Raw genomic sequence first — 21,697 nt, 5'->3', positions numbered from 1 at the left:
GTTACAAATATCTACCATCACTACAAGTGAAATGCTTTCCTGAGGTCTTGGCAAAAATAGTTCTGACTGAATCACCAGGTTTTTAAACTACAGAAATAAAAATCTGGAAGGGGAACTAGTTTGGAGCCATACTACTGTGGGAGATTTAAGCATTTGTTCCTCTTGCATATGATATGAAGAATTGCTATTTACAGCAATAAAAGAAATGCCATGAGGAAAGAATATCCCTTCCAGATGCATTCAACCTGTAAGGAAAAGGAGACAGTGTAGTAAAGATTTCCCTTCTCATGTTACCTGATCCATGTGGATCAGCAGAGGCAAAGCAAAGTTCTGGTTCTGAATTTAATAAATTATTATAATGAATTCATAACTGTGGCAAGTACTTAAAGATCAACCAATGGAAGATCAAAGTTTATTTATTTTTCTACCAGCATACAAAAACATATTGCACATCAAACAACCAAAACAAAAATAAAAATACTCTAAGGACTAACGTATGTAGTTTATACAGAATAAACTTTCTGGAAATTGATCTTTTCAGTAGTTCTGGTTATGTCTTAATGGACATGACTATTTCAGCTTAAGTGTTTTAACTAAAGCTATGTTTGATTTTTAAATACTGTACAGTTTAATAAATAAATCAAACAAAGCCTCAATGTAGAACAGTCACTGCCAATGTCACCCAATATCCCTGCAGATTGAGAATTTAATAAATGTATTCCAGTGGTCTGCAGTTTTCCCCCACTACATACAGCATTTAAAAAACATGTATTAAAACAGACCAGTTTCCAGACTAAACTAATGGAGAAATTACAGTTCAGTGCAAAATATTTTAGACTGCATTTTTCTAGTTTTCCTCAGGTGAAGAAGTGGTTGCATATTATTAAAAATGTAACAAAAGCAGCTAATGCTTTCATAAAGAAGATTATGTTAGGGATTCCCCCTCCCCCCACATCTCTGCCATATTTTGAAAACAAAATAGCATTTCCTATAGCCAGCAATTTGTTTTTATTTAAATGTTACATATACTATTCTCAAGGCACATCTGATGATATTTATAACACAGTAGGTGTCAAAGTATGTTCAACATTGGATTTCTTCAGGATCCCTCCCTGTTCTGTTTTCCAAAATGGAGGAACTGAAAGTGCGGTGTCAAGACTCGCAATCCATATTCTATCTTTGGCAAGCTTATACAAGCACTATTGTAAAATGTAATGTAAAAGAACTGTAAACTAGGAACTCTGTTTATGAAACACCATTCAACACAGCTTCTTCCTGTTTATTTCCATCTTCTTGTACAGTACTAGGCCTTTCTTCAGGACTATGCTGCAGCTTTGAAGGCTCAGTTCCAGGAACAACTGCAGGACCATTTATAGCCTTTTCAGGAACAGCAACTTCTTCGATCACATCTTTTGCCTTTTTGGAAGAAAACCCAAAATTTAGTGACAGAACCATCTGAAAATTTTCACACCACAAGTTAAAACTACCCTCCCCCCCAAGCTCAGTGATTAGAAGAAAATGTGTGTAATTTTAAGAGGTAGTAGAGAAGTATGTGGAGAGCCAGTATCTCATAGTGGTTTGAACTCTGGAGACCAGGGTTCAAATCCCAGCTTGGCCACAGAAGCCTGCTGGTGACATTGGGTAAGTCTCTCTCTCTCAGCCTCAGGATGGCAATGGCAAACCCTCTAAAGAAACTTGCCAAGAAAACCCCATGAACATTTGCCTTAGGGTAGCCATAAGTGGGAAATAACGTGAAGGCATACAGCAAATTAGAGAAGAATAGGTGGAAAGCTTCAAGCCACAGCCCTGAGTTTGCAAAACCTGTGCAAGGCTGTTGGTAACAGGGTAATGGGGGCTGTGTCTGCACTTCAGAATTAATGCAGTTTGACACTACTTTAACTGCCATGACCCAATGCTATGGAATTCTGGCATTTGTAGTTTTGTGAGATATTTAGCTTTCTCTGTCAGAGGGTTCTGATGTCACAACAAACTACAGAACCCAGGACTGAGCCACAGCAATTAAAGCAGTGTCAAACTGCATTATTTCTGCAGTCCAGATAGAGCCTTGGAGGTCTCTTATTCAAAGGGTCACCATAAGTCAACTGGGTAGTAGCTAATATGAAGAAGTTGTGTAAAATGTACATTTTAAATGTAATGATGTATTTTGCCCAAGCATCCGAACACAAAATATCAAACCACCACTGCCCCTGGTCTAGACCAATAAACTGAACTCAAATAATATTGCACTTCAAGGTGCTGCTGCTAAGGAGCAGAGTGTTTCTTTTCAAATTCCTTTTGTGAACTGGGAGTTTGTAGCCAAGGAAAATTGCTTTGTTTTCTAGCAGAGTTTCCCCCTCTTTTATTGAGAAAAAGGATTAGGGAAAAGCTCATGGACAGACAAACTCTTTTCAGCATTTGGCCCCAAATACTTGACTATAAGTCGACCTCCAGCTCAACATTAGGAAGAACATCTTGACAGTAAAAGCTGTTCAATAGCTGAACAAGGTGCCTTGGAGTAGAGTGGAATCTGCTTTGGAGGTCTTTAAACAGAGGCTGGATGGCCATCTCTCAAGGGTACTTTGATTGTGGGTTCCTGTATAGTAGGGGGTTGGACTGTGTGGCTCTTGTGGTTTCTTTCAACTCTAGAATTCTAATTTATTTATCTTTAATTACCCTTTTTAAAATTCAGGGAAGAGTACTGTTGCATAATGTGTTTTAGTAACAATTCTATATGTAGTGGGAGCATTCTAATTATCACAAAAATACTGAGCCTGCCATCCTTTTGTAGGTGCAGAACATTAAGAAGGATAAATCCATACCCAACATTTGCCAATAAGTAAAATGATCCATGCCTTCTTCCTTTCTTTGGGCTAGCTTTAATAAAATCAGTTACTCATTGCTCATCAAATGATGTATGATACAATATAAAAAACAAGTTAACTCTAACTTTAAAACGAAAGACCTACAGAATAATACAGTTCACTGGCACAACGATGCAGCCAGCCAGCCCACCCTACATCAGGGGCAGTTTCACCATCAAGGTGCTACTACAGAAAAAGCTGTCTATACAGATCAACACCAGGATACATGTTACTACCAGATACGAATACAGGTTGAGTCTCCCTCATCTGGAATTCCTAAATCCAAAATACTCCAAAATCACATTCAGATTCCATTCACATGGATAGTTGAGATAGGGACACTTTTGCTTTGTGATGGTTCAATGTACACAAATTTTTGTTTCATGTACAAGATTATTACAAATATGATAAATAAAATTGCCTTCAGGTTGGTTACAAGTTGTACATGAAACATACATGAATTTCATGATTAGACTTGGGCTCATCTACAACATCTCATTATGAATATGCAAATATTCCAAAATCCAAAAAACTACTGGTCCCAAGTTTTTTAAGGGGCCAACAAGTATTTATATAGTCATATTATATAATTTCTTTCATTTTCCTTACCACTTCTTTCTTGGATTTGGCTAGTGCTTCTCTTGGCAGATTCCTTTGTCTACTCTGAGATTCTGCTCTTGATATATAATCTGCAACAGTTACTGTAAAACAAATAATTTTTTAAAAAATTACTCTATATTCAAATAACAGGAAATCACTCATTTCAATCCTCAAAGTCCCATTTTGAGAATGCCTTTTAAAGTTGCCATCTCTTTACCCACAAGGCAAGGGAGATTCTGATGCCCAGTAATGTGTACAGAACCCAAGACTCCCTGGTTTGGAGTTTGCAAAGGAATCTAAACAATTTTTTGTGTGAAGTCACTTCAACACATATCCCAAAGTTTCTTACTGAGACTTAATCCTAATAAACTTTTTTAAAAAGCAATTTCCCCAATTATCCTTTGATTTCAGGAGAAATATTAAAAAGGTGAGGATTCTACTTATTGCTTTTCTCAGAAAAAGACTGGTCAGGTATGATACCAACTGCATCCCAATTACATTCTCCCAATTTTCAGCTGGCATGGAGATCCTTCAGGCTTGAGCTCTAAGGCTCAGGTACGGGTTAATGTGGTCATTACTGATAGTGCTGAAAAGTTGCAAGCAGTTGTTTTATAAAATTGTCACAGAAGATAGGTTTGGTAGCTGGCTTTCCCCTTTTGACTGTACACATAATCAGCATGTTGAAGAAACAGATAGGGGAGAAGAGTGAAATGCAGAAGCCCTGGTTTCAAAGTAAATTTCATAATGCAGCCTGTATGGGAATAGGGTACTAGTTATGAGGCAGGAAACATTTGCAAGCCATGCAGCAACAGTTCACCCAAACTACTGGTTGGCATCCTGTTGATTAGTCCTAACTAGAGTAGACGCATTCAATTAATTGCCGAGTAAGTCAACATGTAGGTAAATCCCACTGGTTCTTGTCAAAACTAAAACAGGATTTAGGCTTACATTTCTGAAGATATTTCACAGCATTAAAGCTAGCCACATACTTGTGCTTTTAGAAAAATCTAAGATTAAGCCAATGTGTTTGCTTCAAACAGTTTATCAAGATTCCTGCTATGATGACAGGCTAGATAACCTTCTGCACTGGTGTGTGCATCTGCCTTCAACTCTCCTGTCAACTTATGGTGGCCCCATGAATTTCATAAGGTTTAAGACAATGACTACTAAGAGGTGACTTTGCTAGTTCCTTCCTCTGAAATATAGCCTACAGTCCCTGGTGTTCATTAGTGCTCTCCCATCCAAGTGCTAACCAGAACTGACTGTGCTTAGCTTCCAAGATCAGATGGGATCCGGTATCTTTAGGGGTATTTCTGGCAACTATGATCTTGCAAAAGTGAAAAAAAATATTCAAAAAAGGCAGTCATTCTTGAAATTTTAAGAGGAAAAATCCCCTTATGGATTTTTTGTGGCATTTAGATGAACACTGTATCTGTTTCCTGCCGCGCTGATATGAAACATTATTTAAATATCTGAAATATATTTTATTTCTCAAAGGCTATTCAGCCGTTTTGTGTGCGCGGAGTGTGAAGCAAAGATATCACCCTATAATGAATCACAGCTTGAGTAAAATGTACAACGTTTTAGTGAACAAACTGAAATACTTCTGAGGTTACTCAATGTAACAGCCAAGGTATTGTAAGTGCAACAAATACAGGACAGTTATAACACAAGTTAGAACTTTTATCACTTTAAAACAGAAGATGTCAGTACACATTAAAGAAATGCATCAAACAATACCAAACAAGAACATGCAACTAGTTTTGTTGTAATTTAGACATGATTCCTGGTATTTTTAAAAGCAAGAGACCAGACTTTATCTGATTGGTTCAAAGAACAGGACTGCAAGTAGCATGCACATTCTCCCATATTAATTGCTACAACACTAGTAACCTGGCTAGAATCCCTATTACCAAGAACAGATGCCAGAAGCCCAGAAAACAAACTATTGGGTAATACTGCTCTGAACACAGCATAACCTTGAATCTCTGACATCCATGGGTGTTTCTCCAGAATTTCAACAGAATTTACAACTGTATATAGAACAGGTAAAAGGCATCATTTGTTTCATTAAACAGTCCTGCCAACAGTTTTTCATCTTGCACTTTGATTAGTTATTAAGCAATCATTATGGACAAGAGGCAGCTTTACACATGTTTAGGAGGAACAGAAACAGCAGACATGGAGCATTCCTTCATGCTTGTGCCTGAGGTGATCCACCACCTCTCCACTCAAGTTACCTGGCTGTCTATCTTCTGCCTGACCCCTGAAGCGACGCCTGCGACTACGATTGCGTCGCTGGGGTTTTTTGTCTCTATCATCTGCAAGTGAAAGTTTTGCCATGAACCATCTCAGTATTAAAGTGTCCTACTAGCATTCTCACGTGTAACACAAAACACATTCAAAGGAAAAAACCTTCTGAATGGTTAAAACATACTACCATTTCACACATCTGGGGAGTAAGTTACTACAGCTTAAATCTACATTTCAGTTGGTATTTAAATTGATATTAAATATTATACTTCATCATACTGAAAATCTGTGTAATTTACAGAAACTATTGCTATCACTAAGTAGCAGTTCTTGAATGAAGAACACACACTACAGTCCTGAAACTACTTATATAAGAGTTCTAGTGAATTCAGAGGAGCAAGAAACTTTGTCCTTCTCCTTAACTCAATTTCCTTCTCTCCAAAGTTCAGTAACACAACAACTCAAGTCCAAGGATAATTTTGGGTTTGTTTACTTCACTAAACAGGTGCTGAAGAGTACAGTATAATTCATCTGACTTTCCCACCTTAAATTGCTCTTCATGGCAGATGTCTGTATGGAAGTTTGTCTTCTGAATGGGTTCAACATATGCCCTCTTATCCTATCACTATGAATGGGTTGGGTATACACAGGGTAATAGGGTAACAAAACAAATAATCTAACCATGGGGCTGCTGAGTCGCGTACTCCTGTTCCCAACTTAGTAGATGCTAAAAATGATCTCTAATACAATCAACAGAAAATGAACTCTTATACTGCCCTTCTAGATACCATTTAGCCCATTGTTCTGGTTCCAGTATAGAAATGAAGTCCTTTAATACTACAAAAGATGAGGAAACTACACTGAACAACAAGGGAACAAGTTCATAAACCAAAACAGGTTGCTTTAATTTGGGGGGAGGTAAAGGGCATTCAGTTTTGTTCATAAATCATTTACATACCTAAGCCATTTTCATTAACTGATGCTGTGTCGGATTCTGTCATCCCATCCATTAACACGGCATCTTCATCGGTCCTCCGTCTGCGGGATCGCCTACGTCGGTTACTGCTGTGATGAGATTCACTTGCATCTGTGTCTGCAGTCTGGTCAGACTCTGTGTTATCAAGCAAACTGTAGGGATTGCTGTCTGGATCTTTCAGCACTACAGCAAACAGAAATAAACAAGGATCACATAAGGGTAATTAGTGAGAGATTTTTTTATGGTGTTTTCATCTACATCTTTAAAAAATGTTAACCTAGCAATCTTTCAGGAACAGATAAATAGTAGTCTAATCCAAGATAAATGTCTTATGAACTATTCCTTGACTTCACTAAAGGGCAAGTCTTGGGAAGAAGTTAAGTCACTAAGGAATGTCACAGTTGTTCTTAAAAGGAACAATAAATTATCATAGATCTTGAAGCAAAAGAGGAAGGGATACACCTTGAAGAGGCAGAGCACATCAATAATCTTTTCCAGAAGGCCCAACCAAGTTCCTGCCATCCAGAACATCCAGTAATGGGTTTTAATGCAAACTCCTCTATTTGAAATCTAAAACCCAGTTAAATTTGTTCCAAAATCTCTTTCCTGGGGTCTCCAAACTGACATCTAGAAAAGTAATTCTCTGCATGCCATGATTTCGTGTTACCTCTGAGACAAGAATGTTGAAAGCTTCACGTTTAGGAGGAATAAACACTTCTAAACTACAAATCTTCACATGTGGTTGTAATTTCCAGATCAATGAAATCCATAGTAGAAGTTCCAGAACAAGTGTCAACAAACACTTGTTGCAGCAGAATTTTATCATATCCTCAAATACATACCAGAACTGATAGATGACTTTCCACCTCGGGGGCCGCCTCGTCCACGACCTCCAGAAACACTGCGTCCTCTTCCCCCTGGTGGACGCCTTCTGCTGTCACGTTGGTGTCGACTCTCCCGGTCATCATCACCAGCCAATGACCAATCACTCAATTCATCTTTCCTTTCTGATTCTGTTTCAGAAGGATTCGACAGCTCAGAATTTGTTCCTTTAGAGAGAACAAGAGAGAAGAAATAGAATACTGTTCAATGACCTTTTAAAAGAGGTTTCACCAAGGAGTTGAGCTAACATCAAAATCTCTAAGGCTTTAAAATCACAGTTGCTGTTGGGCAATTCATTTCTTAAAAGTTGCCTATTCTAACAACAATAACAAAAATAAAAATGGTCAATCCATCTTTTCCCTAAGCCAGAGTAACAAGAAGCTTGAACAATATTGTGGAACTAATGAAGTTAGATTGCTAAAATACAGGACCTTGGTTCCTGTGTTTGCAGAGATTAGTAAAAAAATATGTTGCAAGACAAAGGCAAAAACAAACCATATTTCAAGTCCATGACCCCAAAATCTGTTTTATTACTCTGGATTTTTATATTAAACATCAGAAAATTTCAAGAACTGTATGCAATGGTAATAAATGCCTAAACTATTTCAACACAAAACACCTACATGACTCTGCCATGATCTTTCCATAATAATTGCAGCCTTATGTTAAATGTTAAATGTCCTGGACTTTGAGAATCTCCCAGTAGCCACATAACCAGAAGGAGGAGGTGCCAGAAATACCCCTCCATACCATTGGAGCTAAGAACAAAAACAACAAAAAGCAGGCCTATGACTAACATCATTATTATTATTATTATTATTATTATTATTATTATTATTATTATTATTATTTATATACCGCTTTTCCAAAAGATCAAAGCAGTTTACACAGAATTAAAACCAGTTACAAACACATCATAAAAATAGATAAAAACCAGTAATACAATATGCACTATACAAATCTTCAATTTTTGATCCTGTATGGTTTTTAACACCTTTCCTGATGAAGAAGCCAGTAGAGCTTTGAAAGCTTGCAACATGTATATCGTGCTTTTTGAGTTTTATCACACATCTTTAAGTATACTCACCATAGCCAGAGGTGTAATTGGGGCCTCTTCGTCCTCTACCCCTTCCACTGTAGGATCTGGAGCCTTGCACAGAGGAAGGGTTGCTGTCATCAGTGGTATAGCCCTTCTCCTTTTCAGCCCCCCTAGTAGATGAAGGTCTGAAACCCATGCCAATTTGACGCAGCTGTTCATCAATTTGGAGCCTCTCCATCCGCAGCTGTTCTACTTCCTATATTGAGAGTTAAAATACATGCAGTTCCCCTCTGTTGCTTTAAAAATAAACATTTTAATACACTTTTTAAAAATTGAAAGTAACTAACTATTATGTTAGCCCTAATATACAATTAACTGTACAGTGTTCAAAGGGCAATTAAGTGCTTTTTACTTGTATGCCACCAAGATCTTTTGATACAGGACAGGACAGAAACAAAAATAAACCAATGACTGGGCAACAAGACCAACTGAAAACTTAAGGCAGGATTTCAAAGTGCCTTTCTGTTGGATCTTACTGCTTCTGCCAGAATTACCAATTCCCTTCATTACTTGTAACTCCCTGCACATGCTAAATACCTCCTCTGTAGAACTAAACATTCAAGAGCCCATGCTTGGGACCTGCTGAGGGGAAGAAACTCCTAATTCCACTGGTGTTGGATACAGACATACACTGATGTATTCATGATTGTATGACACAGTACAGTATTCTGATTTTGTTTTGAACAGGTTTGGTTACATTGCTCCCAGGACACTTGCTGAATGTATTTGTTCCTATTTGTGTTTCCAGATCTCATAGAAATTTCCATCAATCCTGTGTCAGAATACTGTAGAAATTAAAGTTACTGCTTAGTCTGTATTATTCAGTTATCATAAAAACATATCCCTCATGAATCATATCATTCCCATGAAACCCAAATAGCTGTGTAACTACAAATGAAAAAAGAGCAGAGGGGGAGAAGTTCAGCTTTTAAGCTGAAACAGCCTGAAACCAGACAGAAGTCAAGCATGTATGACAAAATGAATTCCAGAAACTGGAATATGAATAAGAAAACGTACAACCAATTGTGATAACCACAGTGACTGGTTACCACATGTAACCTGAGATTTCTTCCTAGATATTGTCAGAGACCTTTTTAAATTCACATTTATTTAATCCTACACAGGCAAAAGTGCAATGCAAATATGCTCCAAGAATCTGAGAACTTTCATGAGGCAATTTCAATAGGATTTTAGCATGCACCTCATAGTACATTCCAGTATAGCTTACATTCCGTTTGATTGCAGTCACATCAATACTCAAAAGTCTACAGAATTCAAAGGCATATGATTGAGTTATACAACACTAAGGAATCACAATTATTCTACCCCACTGTTTATCTATAGAACACTGTTAATGAGATCTCACAGTATTTTCTTGAAGGCAAGAACCTATGAAAGACTTTTTAAAGGGGCAGTCAAATTTTTTAAAAGATGCATTTTCCATGCAAACAATGCTTACCTTTAAGTAGGCAATATGGTATTCAAGGAGTACTTGTACATTCCCAATGCTTTCTTTTGTACCCACAAACACAAATGGAACCATACCCTACAAAAGGAAAAAAAATAATAGTATACATAAACCAAGCTGCAATCAAGTTATGTCTGCTGTCCAGTGTGAACGTATACACAGTTAAGTCCAGTTCACTGTACTAAATTTCAATCTTTTAACAAATGCATTATGGGGATTTCTAAATTGTTTCCCAAAGAGTTCCCAGCACACCTCTTTTTCCTCTTTGTTCACTCAAGGTCTCTTTATCCCTTTCTACTGCACACAGCTGAGAGGTGTAGAAAAAACAAAGAAACATATCTGCTTTTGTACATTTTACCACCTGCTTCTCACCTGCTTTTTCCACTTGAAAGCTTTACTAGAAGCAGTTCTCTTGGTGACGGTTGTTTCAGGCAGAAGCCTGACCACTATCACAAGCAGGAGCTTCTACCTTTAGCTACATGAAATGCAGTTCACATTTCTCTCTCCCTCCCCATCCCTTATTCCTTGTATGGTATAGATTGTAAGCATAAGGATAGGGCTTTTACCATGCAAACCACTGTAGCTTTTCATGCAAGTCACTGTAGCAGCCTTTTTGGCTAGATGGTATAACCTAAATTAAATATCTTTAATTAAATGAATAATTAAATAAATTTTAAAATAAATAAATACAGTCAGCAAACAAGCAGAATAGCAGTCAGAATTATGCCTCCAGTTCTCAGAACTCAATCTGAGTCTAAGACTAAAATAGCCTTGATTTGAAATGACCAAAGTGAAGATTATGTTGAAGATGTCATAATCTTTTTATCTTTCAAACAGGACCACTCAATTTTTGCTAATGCACAAATAACATTCCCAGGTAAACGTCCATCAGGTACAGGGTAAAGAATACTCTTAAGGCAATATATATGGAAATAGGGCTACATATACAGAAAAATAGAGCTGTCATTGACAGAAAACAAGTTAAACTTAGAAAGTTAAATCGTACATCTTCTCTGGGCAGTTTGTTCTCGTTGTCTCCTTCAATTCTCACTCGCACAACTCCAGATTTGTCCACAATCTCCTGAATAACTTTTCCATTTTTTCCAATAACTTTCCCTTTAGCAAAATAAAGATGATCAAATTTTACTTCCATTGCAGATAATTATCAAATTATCAACAAGTATATAAAAACAAATCACTGCAGAATAATTATACACACAGATGACAATAAATTAATTGCACTACAATACTTCAGGGTTCACAAATGCTTTCCATTTGTGTTATAGGTCTTTTTCACCTTAACTTTGCTGGCAGCAAGAGTAAAAAGAAATAAAGACAAAAAGGGTAGGCCAAACAGAGAGAACTGCAGAGGAATCCAGATAGAAGAGACTGGGACTGAGAACCCTGTATGTTGTAACTAGATACACTTCAATTCTCTGCCTCCTAATTTCAAAGAAAGAAACTTCCAGAATATTCCTCTGCCCATTTTCAAAAACATATGCCATATTTTCCGGCGTATAAGACGACTGGGTGTATAAGACGACCCCCAACTTTTCTTCCAAATCCAAGGAGGGAGCAGGCCAGTGGTGCTAGCGCCGGACGCACGCTCCCTCGCGACCTCTGCAGAGGCCTCGGCCTCCTCAGAGGTCTTGAAGAAGGGAGCAGCCCAGCTGCGAGCTCCTTCCTGGCCTCCTCAGAGGCTAGGAAGAAAGGAGCAGGCTGGCCACGATCACAGCAGCTGCGCGCTCCTTCCCAGCCTCTGTGGAGGCCTTGACCTCCTCAGAGGCCAGGAAGAAGGGAGCAACCCGGCCGCAATTGCAGCTATTGCAGCGGCCGCATGCTCCTTCCCAGCCTCCTCAGAGGCCATGAAGAAGGGAGCAGCCCAGCCACGATCGCACCAATCATGGCGATCACGCTGGCTGCGGTGATCACGCCAGCCGCGCGCTCCTTCCCAGCCTCTGCGGAGGCCTCGGCCTCCTCAGAGGCCAGGAAAAAGGGAGCAGCCCGGCCGCGAGTTCCCTCCCGGCCTCTGCGGAGGCCTGGGCCTGGGAAGGGGAGAGTAGGCCGGGGCTTAACCGGGCGTACAGGACGACCCCCAACTTTGAAGAACATTTTCATGGGTTAAAAAGTCGTCTTGTATGCTGGAAAATACAGCAATCCACTAGAAGCAAGATTCTCTATGTATATATTCCAGTGCTTCAGCTACCAATGCAGAACAGCTTCATTTATGTCTTGGGAAGTGACTTGCCTTCTCATAGTGAATGTTCTTCCTGCACCCTCTCCCTTGCAAAATAATAATAACAACAACAACAATATACCCAGTATTACATACCAACAAGACTCCTAGGAACTTGAATGAAGTCCTCCACAAATTCCAAATAGCCTCTAGCCTTTTTTACTGCCTCAGCACTCTGGAAATGAACAGAGACCATTTGTGAACACAATTGTATTAAACTTTAAACCTTCTTCCAAAACTTAATTTTTTCAAAACAACAATTACCTTAATATGAAATGTGAGCAAGTATATATTTTTGCATTCACTATTAGAGATATAAGAAATAACTCTTGGTCAGTCTTGTCTAGCAAACTACAGCATAAACAAAAGGCCGGGAAAAGACTGCATACTCACATTATATAAAATCAAAATTATTTACTATTGGGAAATAAAAAATAAAAATATTGTGAAAATGAAACTGCTGGCAGTTAATACAATAAGAATATACAGAATAGTGTGTGTTTCTGTATACTCAGAACTATTTGCAAAACAGGCAAGTAAAATTTCTGTGTCAAATAATAATATGCAAAACATTATATAAATGTCCAAGAGCCATAACCAATTATTTTATTTTATTTTCTTCAATGGCTGTCTTAGTCTCACTACCACCATGCCTGTTTTTCTCTAATATACAGGTTTTTCTCTCTTCTTGTTGTTCATCCCATGTTTCCCATTTCCCCAGTAATACATGAAAGGAATATACAAGACCACACTGTTATCCCCACTGTCATCTGAAATATACGAGACCACACTGTGGTTTCATGTGGATGTACAGGATGAAGTATAATGGATCAGGACAAATTTCATATTGAACTGCCTCCTGCAGTGGCAGGACATCTTGCGACGTGGGTAATCAACCTCACCACTTTTCAAAACTGCTGTCACCTGTGCTCTGTCTCACTTCTGAGTGAGCCCAGAGGCAAAAGGTCACTGTGGCAAGCCACACCACTCACAGACCTTCACAGAGCTAGCTACCAAATGCCTGTCTCCGAGGCAGGAAACCACAAAGTCTGTCATATTGACAGCAGTAGAGCTGAGCATCTGACAGCAGACCACCAGCAACTAAACAGAGAAGAAGTGGACCTCCTGAGTGCATAGTGAGTAGTACAATTTGACCCTCTGTTTCTTTACTGCCTCTGATGGGTGTCTCACTGCACCTAATGAGTATGCAGGTTCTGACCAACCTGTCACGATCATACAGCTTGGACTAGGGGTGATAGGAATACAGTGAGCCCACACTATATGCGGGCTCGTTATAGGCAGTTTTCAGCTTGCACTGAAGCCTCCTGAGAAAGGGGAGAATGTGCAGCACACACGCATGGCCGCACAGCAAGCAGAAGCCCTATTATATCCAATGGGGCTCGCGAAAAGAAGTTTTTCTTTTCGCGAATGGGGCCGCACCAAAGAAGTTTTTCTACACAGAATAATTCCTACACAACACTATGGAAAGAATCTACACTGGAATATTAGTTGTCTCCTGAAGTCAAGAGAAAACTTAATTATTTGTCCTCTCATGCAAGGATGAAATAGTCAATTATTTACATTCCTAGTGTGAAGATCTCTGCTTTATACTGGAAAGATACACTAGCATCTCTTTGCTTGATAAATATATTGCTAATACATTTGTAAGCTTTTCTGCCAAATTTGCTAAACCCAAAATCCAAAAACCCCAAAGCCTAAACACCAATTGTTTCTGTTACTCAGTAAATGTCAAACAGGATAGGAGGTAACAAACAAGCATAGCAAAATTTATCACCTATTGTGGACAATTAGCCCCCAACATGTTCATAACTCAACATATTATGAATCCATGTAGAAGATACAAGTGAAAATGAAGAAGCAAAACTTTTACCATATGGATTTCAGTGCAAGGATACAGGTAAAAGGAGAAACAGATGAAGGGATAGTAACATGATTCTATATACCATTTACTTCCAGCAAATTCATGATATGCTATGAATGATTGGTGGAATCAGTGTATTTATCTCATGTCAGATTCAGATCTCTAGGGGGGCTGCAGAGTAAAACACAGGTACTATAAATAAAACTTCCACTTCTTTGTTTACCTCTCCATAGATCCTGAAAGTTCCAGTATCTTCCTCAAGCTCAATTGCAGTAACTCCTGGTACCTTTCTAGCTTGCTGTATGTTACTGCCGTGTGTTCCTATTGCAAGTCCCATTAAATCTTCTCTGACAACAAATTCCTCATGAAATGCTGCAGCAAGCTGTTTTGTGCACTAGGAAGAAGGCAAAATAATTTGTTTCCTCAAACAGTGCTTTAAATATGAGTACAAGTAAATGGTAAAATCAAAACTGTACATATAAGAGCAACTCACTTCTAAATGTTTTGTGGCTTCTTCATTTCTTGACATGAGCATTAACTTTGTTCGAATACTGCGCAAATGCATATCACTCAGAATACTCACTCTTTTCACTGTTGCTTCGCTGGCAGACTACAAAAAATGTGATACAAAGAGTATTTTCATTTTATAAGATAGTTTAATTTAATTTTCATTTTATGTAATGGTATGTTCTATTAATTGTTAGTTATAATTCTTATTGTTTTGAGAAGAACAAATTATGCATCTGAAACACTGTAATACCACTCTTCTATAAATGATATAAAATAAGTATGCTTCTCTCTGTTCAACCATGAAAGTTTAACTTTAAAACTAAAATTAAAAAATCCTCTTTTAAAGTCAAACATTCAGGGTAGAGCAAAGAGAAACACATTTATTTGATGTCATTTATAGAAGGAAGGTGAGGTCCTTACTGGCTGGATCTGCACTGCAGAAATGATCCAGTCTGACAGCACCTTAACTGCCATGGATCAATGCTACAGAATTTTGAGAACTGCAGTTTTGCGACACTTAGCCTTCTCTGTCAGACAATTCTAGTGCCACAACAAACTATAAATCCCAGCATTGCATAACATTGAGACATTAAAGTGGTGTCAAACTGAATTATTTCTGCAGTGAAGGTGCTGTTTCAGCGTTTTAGATCCATATTGTTTTATATTACTGGAAGTCAAACAAGGTATGCAGGAGTACTTTCCTTCCTGTAGTTTTACTTACTGTATATATGGTATAAACCATGCCCACTACAGTATAACGTAATAGGTATGGCATGCAATATGGACAGGATTTGTACACACCAAGTCATTTAAGACATTTTTTGCAAGAAATTTCCACTTTGCTGCACAACCCAGCTATTTTACAGGCACAGAACAAATGTCTAGGTCAAAATGCTACAGACTGGGTTGACCTTCTGGTTGCTGGTTCTGCTGGCCATTCACCATCCTGGAATTCCTAAATAAATTTTCCCACTCTATTACATAAAAGCAGCCTCACTTGATTGAGATAATAAGGTATTTTTGTTATATGTTAAACCTTAATCTATCATACACAATCAACAACAGAAGGTCAGAACAAAATGTGCACAAAGGTTTAATACAAAAGAAAATATATCTTACCAATACTACCAACTGGCCTGTTTCAGCCTGGTAAAAAATTCTGCAGGCTCCTACAGCTTTCTTAAAATCCTTATGGGCACTTTCATTAGCACACCTAGCAAAATTAAGACACGTGACATAGTTAATAGGCATGCTGCTATAAGAAATAAAAACTACCGCAATATTTAACAGCACAACTTTCCTAAGCCAAAAATCCAAGATAGGAGCTTTGGCACAGGTCAGCATTGGCCAACTATTTACTAAACTCATCTTTAATTATGGAGATATAAGGAAACTTGCAAGCTATATAACACTTAATTAGAAAAGAGAAAAACAATACATTAGGGTATACAATGAACTCAAATAATAGCATCCATTTAAAAATGTGGTCTCTTACAAATATATTTGTTTTTGTCTTCATCAAAGAGAGTTCATTTACACTGCAGAAATAATGCAGCTAGACATCACTTTAACTGCCATGTCTCCATCCAACAGAATCCTGTAATTTGTAGTTTTGTGAGGCATCAGCAGTCTTTGACAGAGAAACCTAAAGACCTTGTAAGACTACAAATGCCAGAATACCATAGGATGGAGCTACAGCACTTAAAGTAGTGTCAAACTGCATTATTTCTGCAGTGTAGATGAACCCAAAGTGATGAAAACTCTATAGGGGACGCAACTATTTTTTACAACATTTTAGAAATAAATGGTATAACTATGTTTAAATTATTTGTTTGGACCATGCTTTGAAGTTAGACTCTGAAATTTTCATTTCATTGTGAAAAATATCATAACGTGCTTTCCTCCCTTACCTAAATGCTAAAATCATGTGTTTGGTTATCCAGTGCAACAATTGCCTGCTAGTGATCACATTAACATCAAAATCAGACAGCCTCTTGTAGTTAATAAATCCATTTCACTTCTTTCCCTCTGTATCTCCCAGTGATCCCTGTCTGTTTTCTGCCACAACTTAAACCTAGTCCTGTTGTCTTTGGGCTTCTCATTCACTCTTCTTTATCTGAGGTAACTCTACTTCTCATCCAATCCCTTTTATCCAATGGTAAGATTTCAACAGAACTAACCTACAATATAATCATATACTGTTTATTCAGAAGTAAGCCCCTCTATGTTCTACAGTATCAGAGAACTGTGTAAAACTCAATTTCATTTCATTGTTTTACTTGTTGAAAGCTTCAAATTATTTTTTTAAAAAATCAAGTTTAGGTTATTCAATGAAGTATTTTCTTTAGCAAATATAGAAACATAATGAAATTTTATGGCAATTTACTCACGCATCTCTTAGATCTTCAGGAACATCTACTGCACACTTGAAAAATGTATTCTTGTTTACTGCTTTATTTTGATTCACAGGCCGAAGTCGTTCAAATGTGACTATCTCATTATAAGTGGCATCACAGGCAGCATATTCAATCACATAGAACTGAGAAAAAAATTGAAGTTTTTTTAAAGCATAAATAAAGACTGGCATCCTATTGGTGAATTATGAATCCTGGTCAGTGGTAAGCCATTGCACCACACTTTTAAGGTTATTATGGAGGTCAGCAGTCTCCATCAATCATAGTGGCCAAAATCACCCCCAAAACCACCTTTTCTCAACTGTAGCACCACTTGCCCAGCCATTTCCTGGTCAGTGCAAAGTACCAGGACCAGAAGATAAGTACTGTACCCAACTGTTTTCCTACAGCTGGATACTCAGCAACAGAAATGTACAAGAACCAGCCAGATAATCATGTCTACACTCTATATGGTTTTTTATTATTATTATTATTATTATTATTATTATTATTATTATTATTATTATTATTAATATTATCATTTTCCCCTGTAGTGCAGTGTACTTACACATCATTCTTCTAAGTGCCTCATTTTCTCCTAACAAGCACAGGAGATAAAGTCAGCCCTTCTTATATATGGATTTTTTATCCACGGATTCAAGCATCCATGATTTGAAAATGTTTAAAAAAAAGTATAAATTTCAAATATCAAACCTTGGTTTTCCATTTTTTATAAGGGACACCATTTTGCTCTGTCATTATATTTAACGGGACTTGAGCATCCACGGATTTTATTATCCACGGAGAATCTTGGAACCAAACCCCTGTGTATAACAAGGGTCTACTGTACATTAGGCTACAAGCCTAATGCAAGACTGTAAGCCTGAGGGCAGGGAACCGTCTAACTAAAAGGATTGCATGTACAGCGCTGTGTAAATGTACAGCGCTTCATAAATAAAGGTTAATAATAATAATAATAAAAGCTGCATCTGGCACAAAGCTGACCAGTGGACTGACTAGAAACCAGACCTTCCTAGTCTGAAAATCATAGCAGCTTCCATACAACATGGAAGACAGAACCCTGAAACACATGTTTACAATAGGACTTCTGAAGCCCTCTGCAAGTCTTCCCCAACCAACAACCCTCTATTGGTTGGGGTATTTTTTTCAACTTCAACTCCCAACACTCATCAGCAGTGACCATGTTACCTGGAGCTAATGGGAACTGCAGTCCAAAGTACCTGGACAGCACAAGTTAGTTATGGCTGCCCCATATATACAAAACAATATGAACAACTATCATATGACCCCAAGGAACAGGTTATTCCAACTAGGAGCCAAAGACTGCAAAAAAAATGTGTAACTGAGGCAAAGTTACAATTAGATTCATCCTCTTTTCCCACTGCATCTCCCTCCTCCAGCCAACAATGTATTAGCCAATTAATACTCTCATTTTTCTTCAGTTTGTATAAACTATGTGTTAGCATGTTAGTACTTCTAGCCCTTTAAAGTCTCCAAACTGTTGCAGCTTTTGGGGAAATTGGAGTAGGTGTGAGGTTATCCGACTTCTGTAGTTGGACTTGGTGTTCCTCCTTCTCTACTGGAAGACACTTCAGTATTTTCTTTGTGGCTCTTTCATAAAGGCAAACTGCAATTGTCGAGTTTTATATCCACTTACCTCCCCCTTCATCATTCGCACTTTTGCTAGCCACCATCCACAAGGCTCTTGGTCATTTGCTCTTGAGTAAACCTGAAAATAAGCCATACAACATATTTCAATGTTCTTATGAACATTTCAACCTCCATATCACAGCACAGCACCTATTCATGCTAAAAAGATACACACAAGACTGCCTACCGAAACCTAGGTTCCCTGTAGAAATTCAGACAATCATAGCTTTAAAAGCTGAGATATAAACAAAGCTTTTAACATTACATGCAGCCCCTTCACTCCTCAGGAAAACAAACCAGGAACACTTCAAGTAACTTTATGTTCCTATGTCATCCAAGTCTAGAAACACTTTTCTAGAATCATCCTTGTACAGTAATTCTGTAACAAGGCACTATCAGATACTGTATATGAAAGAAAAATTGTCAAATGGTTTGGTTTTTAAAAAAATTGTACTTCAAAGTTAAAAACATCTATTTCTGGGCCTAATAGTACACAGTTAACAGCATTCTAATTTGCTATTTACATTTTTAAAATCAAATTTGTTATTTTAATTTTTTTATGGAGAAAAAAGTTCCAACTAGATGACAATCTCAGTTCTATGAATAACATGTGAACATTTTACAGACAGGTGGATTTAGTACAGAGGGCCCTCCCCTTATACGGGGGATCTGTTCTGGACCACCACCACCCCATGTAAGGGAAAATCCGCGTATGCTTGCACCCCATAGGAAACAATGGGGTGTGTGCGCACGGCACACACACCATTGTTTATATTGTCGCGACACTTCCACACAAGCAGGAAGACGCGTATAGTGCGCCCGTGTATGGTGCGGGCACACTGTAAAAAACATGAATAAAACAGAAGAGGAAAACATGCCATTTTAATCTTAATCATTATACTCTGGTTTCTCTTTAGATCGTATCTTAACCATGACATTTCTTCACAAATAAATGGTTTTATCTATGTATTCTTTAAAACAAAACAAAAACCAGAAATGAAATTTTGGGCATAACTAGTTTTGTGTTGGACAGCTAGTGCTGCTTAGGGATCCTCAAGTTAAAAACTAGCTCCCTGACATCTGAAGTTTGGCCCAACTTCCAAGTTATCCAAACTTCATATGGTGTGGACATAGGGCATTTCAAAATGCTGCACGCTGCACCTTCTGGAGCATTAGTTGAATATTAATAACCACATTAATAATGTCAAATACCTTCCATGAACAAAACTGATATAGCAAGATCTAGATGAGGATATCTACATACTGATTAGTTTTCAAAGATGTAGCCTTGTTAGTCTCTTCTAGCATAAAAAAGATGGGGGGGGGGGGGGAAAGTTGCAGCATCTTTAAAACTAACTTTATTTTTACTTGACTTTCATAGATGTTAACCCACTCTGTACTGCATCCGAAGGAGTGGGTTTATATCCACCAAAGTTCATAGAAAAATAAAAAACAGTCTGCCTTAAAGTGCTGCTATATTTCCTCCTCCCCCCAAAAAACTTCTCTCTTTTTATATGCACAGATTACTCTTTCCTGGATGGAGACAAATGCTGTTAGAATTCATTGACAGCTTATGGACAGTACAGCAACCTTTGTTTTCATAGGCAATACTACTAATTTTGTAAACATAATGCACTAACAGGGTTTTGCAGAGTTTTGCATAGCTACTGGACAAAATAACCTTTCAGTGACACTGCTCCTGTGAATTTCTGACTCATTTCAATTTAGCCAATTAAACTAACAAACCTAGCTAGCACCATGGGTCACAAACATGATAAAAGAAAAGGTATTGGAATGAACAGACCTCCACTTCATCTCCTTCGCCAATTTCTTTCTTGATATCAGGTGGTGGTGGTAATCTTACTTCATTGAAGGGAACCTGACGTTCAGGTTGCCAACTGAAAGTTCAACAGGTATTTAAATATCAATGTCAACAAGAAAAGGTAGCTACAATCCACTTTTAAAATCACTTTGGAGTAATAAATTTTGATATGAATGCTAGATACAAAAGGAATATTAACAACTTTTAATGATGAACACAGAGCTCTATTACCACTTACAGTAGTAACACAAAATGTTTTACTAAGCTACCTTCCCATCTGTGACTCAATGGTCTAATTCATCAGCTGAACTATGGTCAGAGGCATCAGGACTGATCTGTGAACCTTTTACATTTGTACTGTCCCTTTCCTTTCACCCTTTACAGCTGAAATAAGAGTTTGACTAATTTGCACTAAAACAACCTAGCTTTCAAAGCTTCTGTATGCCATCAAACTGTAACCTGTTCCAACCTTTCTCTTTTCTCATGAATGAAGAAAGAGTTCAGAGAATATATGAGCCTAAGGTTTATTGTACCTTCCCCCCCCCCCCATCACTTAAAACTGATCTCAACAAGGACAAGGATGACTTGAAAAGGTGGGGTTCTGATTTACATTGGCATTTCTGCTCTTGTCACAAGAAGCTCTTACTGAGGACATTATCACACAATCCCCTTTCCTGCCACAATCACACTTGTTCAAGAAAACAGATTTGTATCTGTTATCAGCATCCATTACCACACATCTTTTCAATCACGCAATGGAGTTGTTTCTGCCATCATGCTCTCTTCTGGACTCCCTTTAACCCCATCTCTCTGCCCTATACCCTACCCAGCATGCCTTTCTTTTTTTGTTCCTCTCTCTCTCTCTCTCTCTCTCTCTCTCTCGCAATTCACGTTTTAATGCAGTTCCAGAGTTCTGCTAATGTGTTTTAAGTTTTTAAAAAAATAAATAAAAGAAACAAAATATTGTATATACTCATGTATAAGTCTAGAAATTTTAATTAAAAAATAGTCCCAAAAAACCTAAGTTGACTTAACCATGGGTCA

At 37.9% G+C, this 21,697-nt stretch overlaps 1 protein-coding gene across 2 annotated transcripts in view; it reads right to left on the bottom strand.

The window, feature by feature from the left end:
* Positions 1–380: 380 nt before the first annotated feature.
* FXR1 (FMR1 autosomal homolog 1) overlaps positions 381–21,697 on the bottom strand; it is a 50,584-nt gene continuing 29,267 nt past the window's right edge. Inside the window, exons 3-17 of one of the 2 annotated variants that reach the window (XM_042456061.1) lie at positions 20,636–20,729; positions 18,839–18,910; positions 17,158–17,306; positions 15,887–15,980; positions 14,751–14,867; positions 14,481–14,651; positions 12,472–12,550; positions 11,146–11,255; positions 10,131–10,217; positions 8,660–8,867; positions 7,533–7,739; positions 6,673–6,873; positions 5,702–5,782; positions 3,471–3,562; positions 381–1,416 (exon numbers count right to left, since the gene is read on the bottom strand). In XM_042456061.1, coding sequence (XP_042311995.1) covers positions 1,246–1,416; positions 3,471–3,562; positions 5,702–5,782; positions 6,673–6,873; positions 7,533–7,739; positions 8,660–8,867; positions 10,131–10,217; positions 11,146–11,255; positions 12,472–12,550; positions 14,481–14,651; positions 14,751–14,867; positions 15,887–15,980; positions 17,158–17,306; positions 18,839–18,910; positions 20,636–20,729 — 1,933 coding nt within the window. In that variant the 3' untranslated portion in view covers positions 381–1,245. The remainder of the gene's footprint in view (positions 1,417–3,470; positions 3,563–5,701; positions 5,783–6,672; positions 6,874–7,532; positions 7,740–8,659; positions 8,868–10,130; positions 10,218–11,145; positions 11,256–12,471; positions 12,551–14,480; positions 14,652–14,750; positions 14,868–15,886; positions 15,981–17,157; positions 17,307–18,838; positions 18,911–20,635; positions 20,730–21,697) is intronic. The other variant, XM_042456063.1, reaches the window with a different exon arrangement.

Source organism: Sceloporus undulatus, chromosome 3 (assembly GCF_019175285.1).
Source record: "Sceloporus undulatus isolate JIND9_A2432 ecotype Alabama chromosome 3, SceUnd_v1.1, whole genome shotgun sequence".
Taxonomy (NCBI): domain Eukaryota; kingdom Metazoa; phylum Chordata; class Lepidosauria; order Squamata; family Phrynosomatidae; genus Sceloporus; species Sceloporus undulatus.
This window is presented reverse-complemented; position numbering and strand designations above follow the sequence as displayed.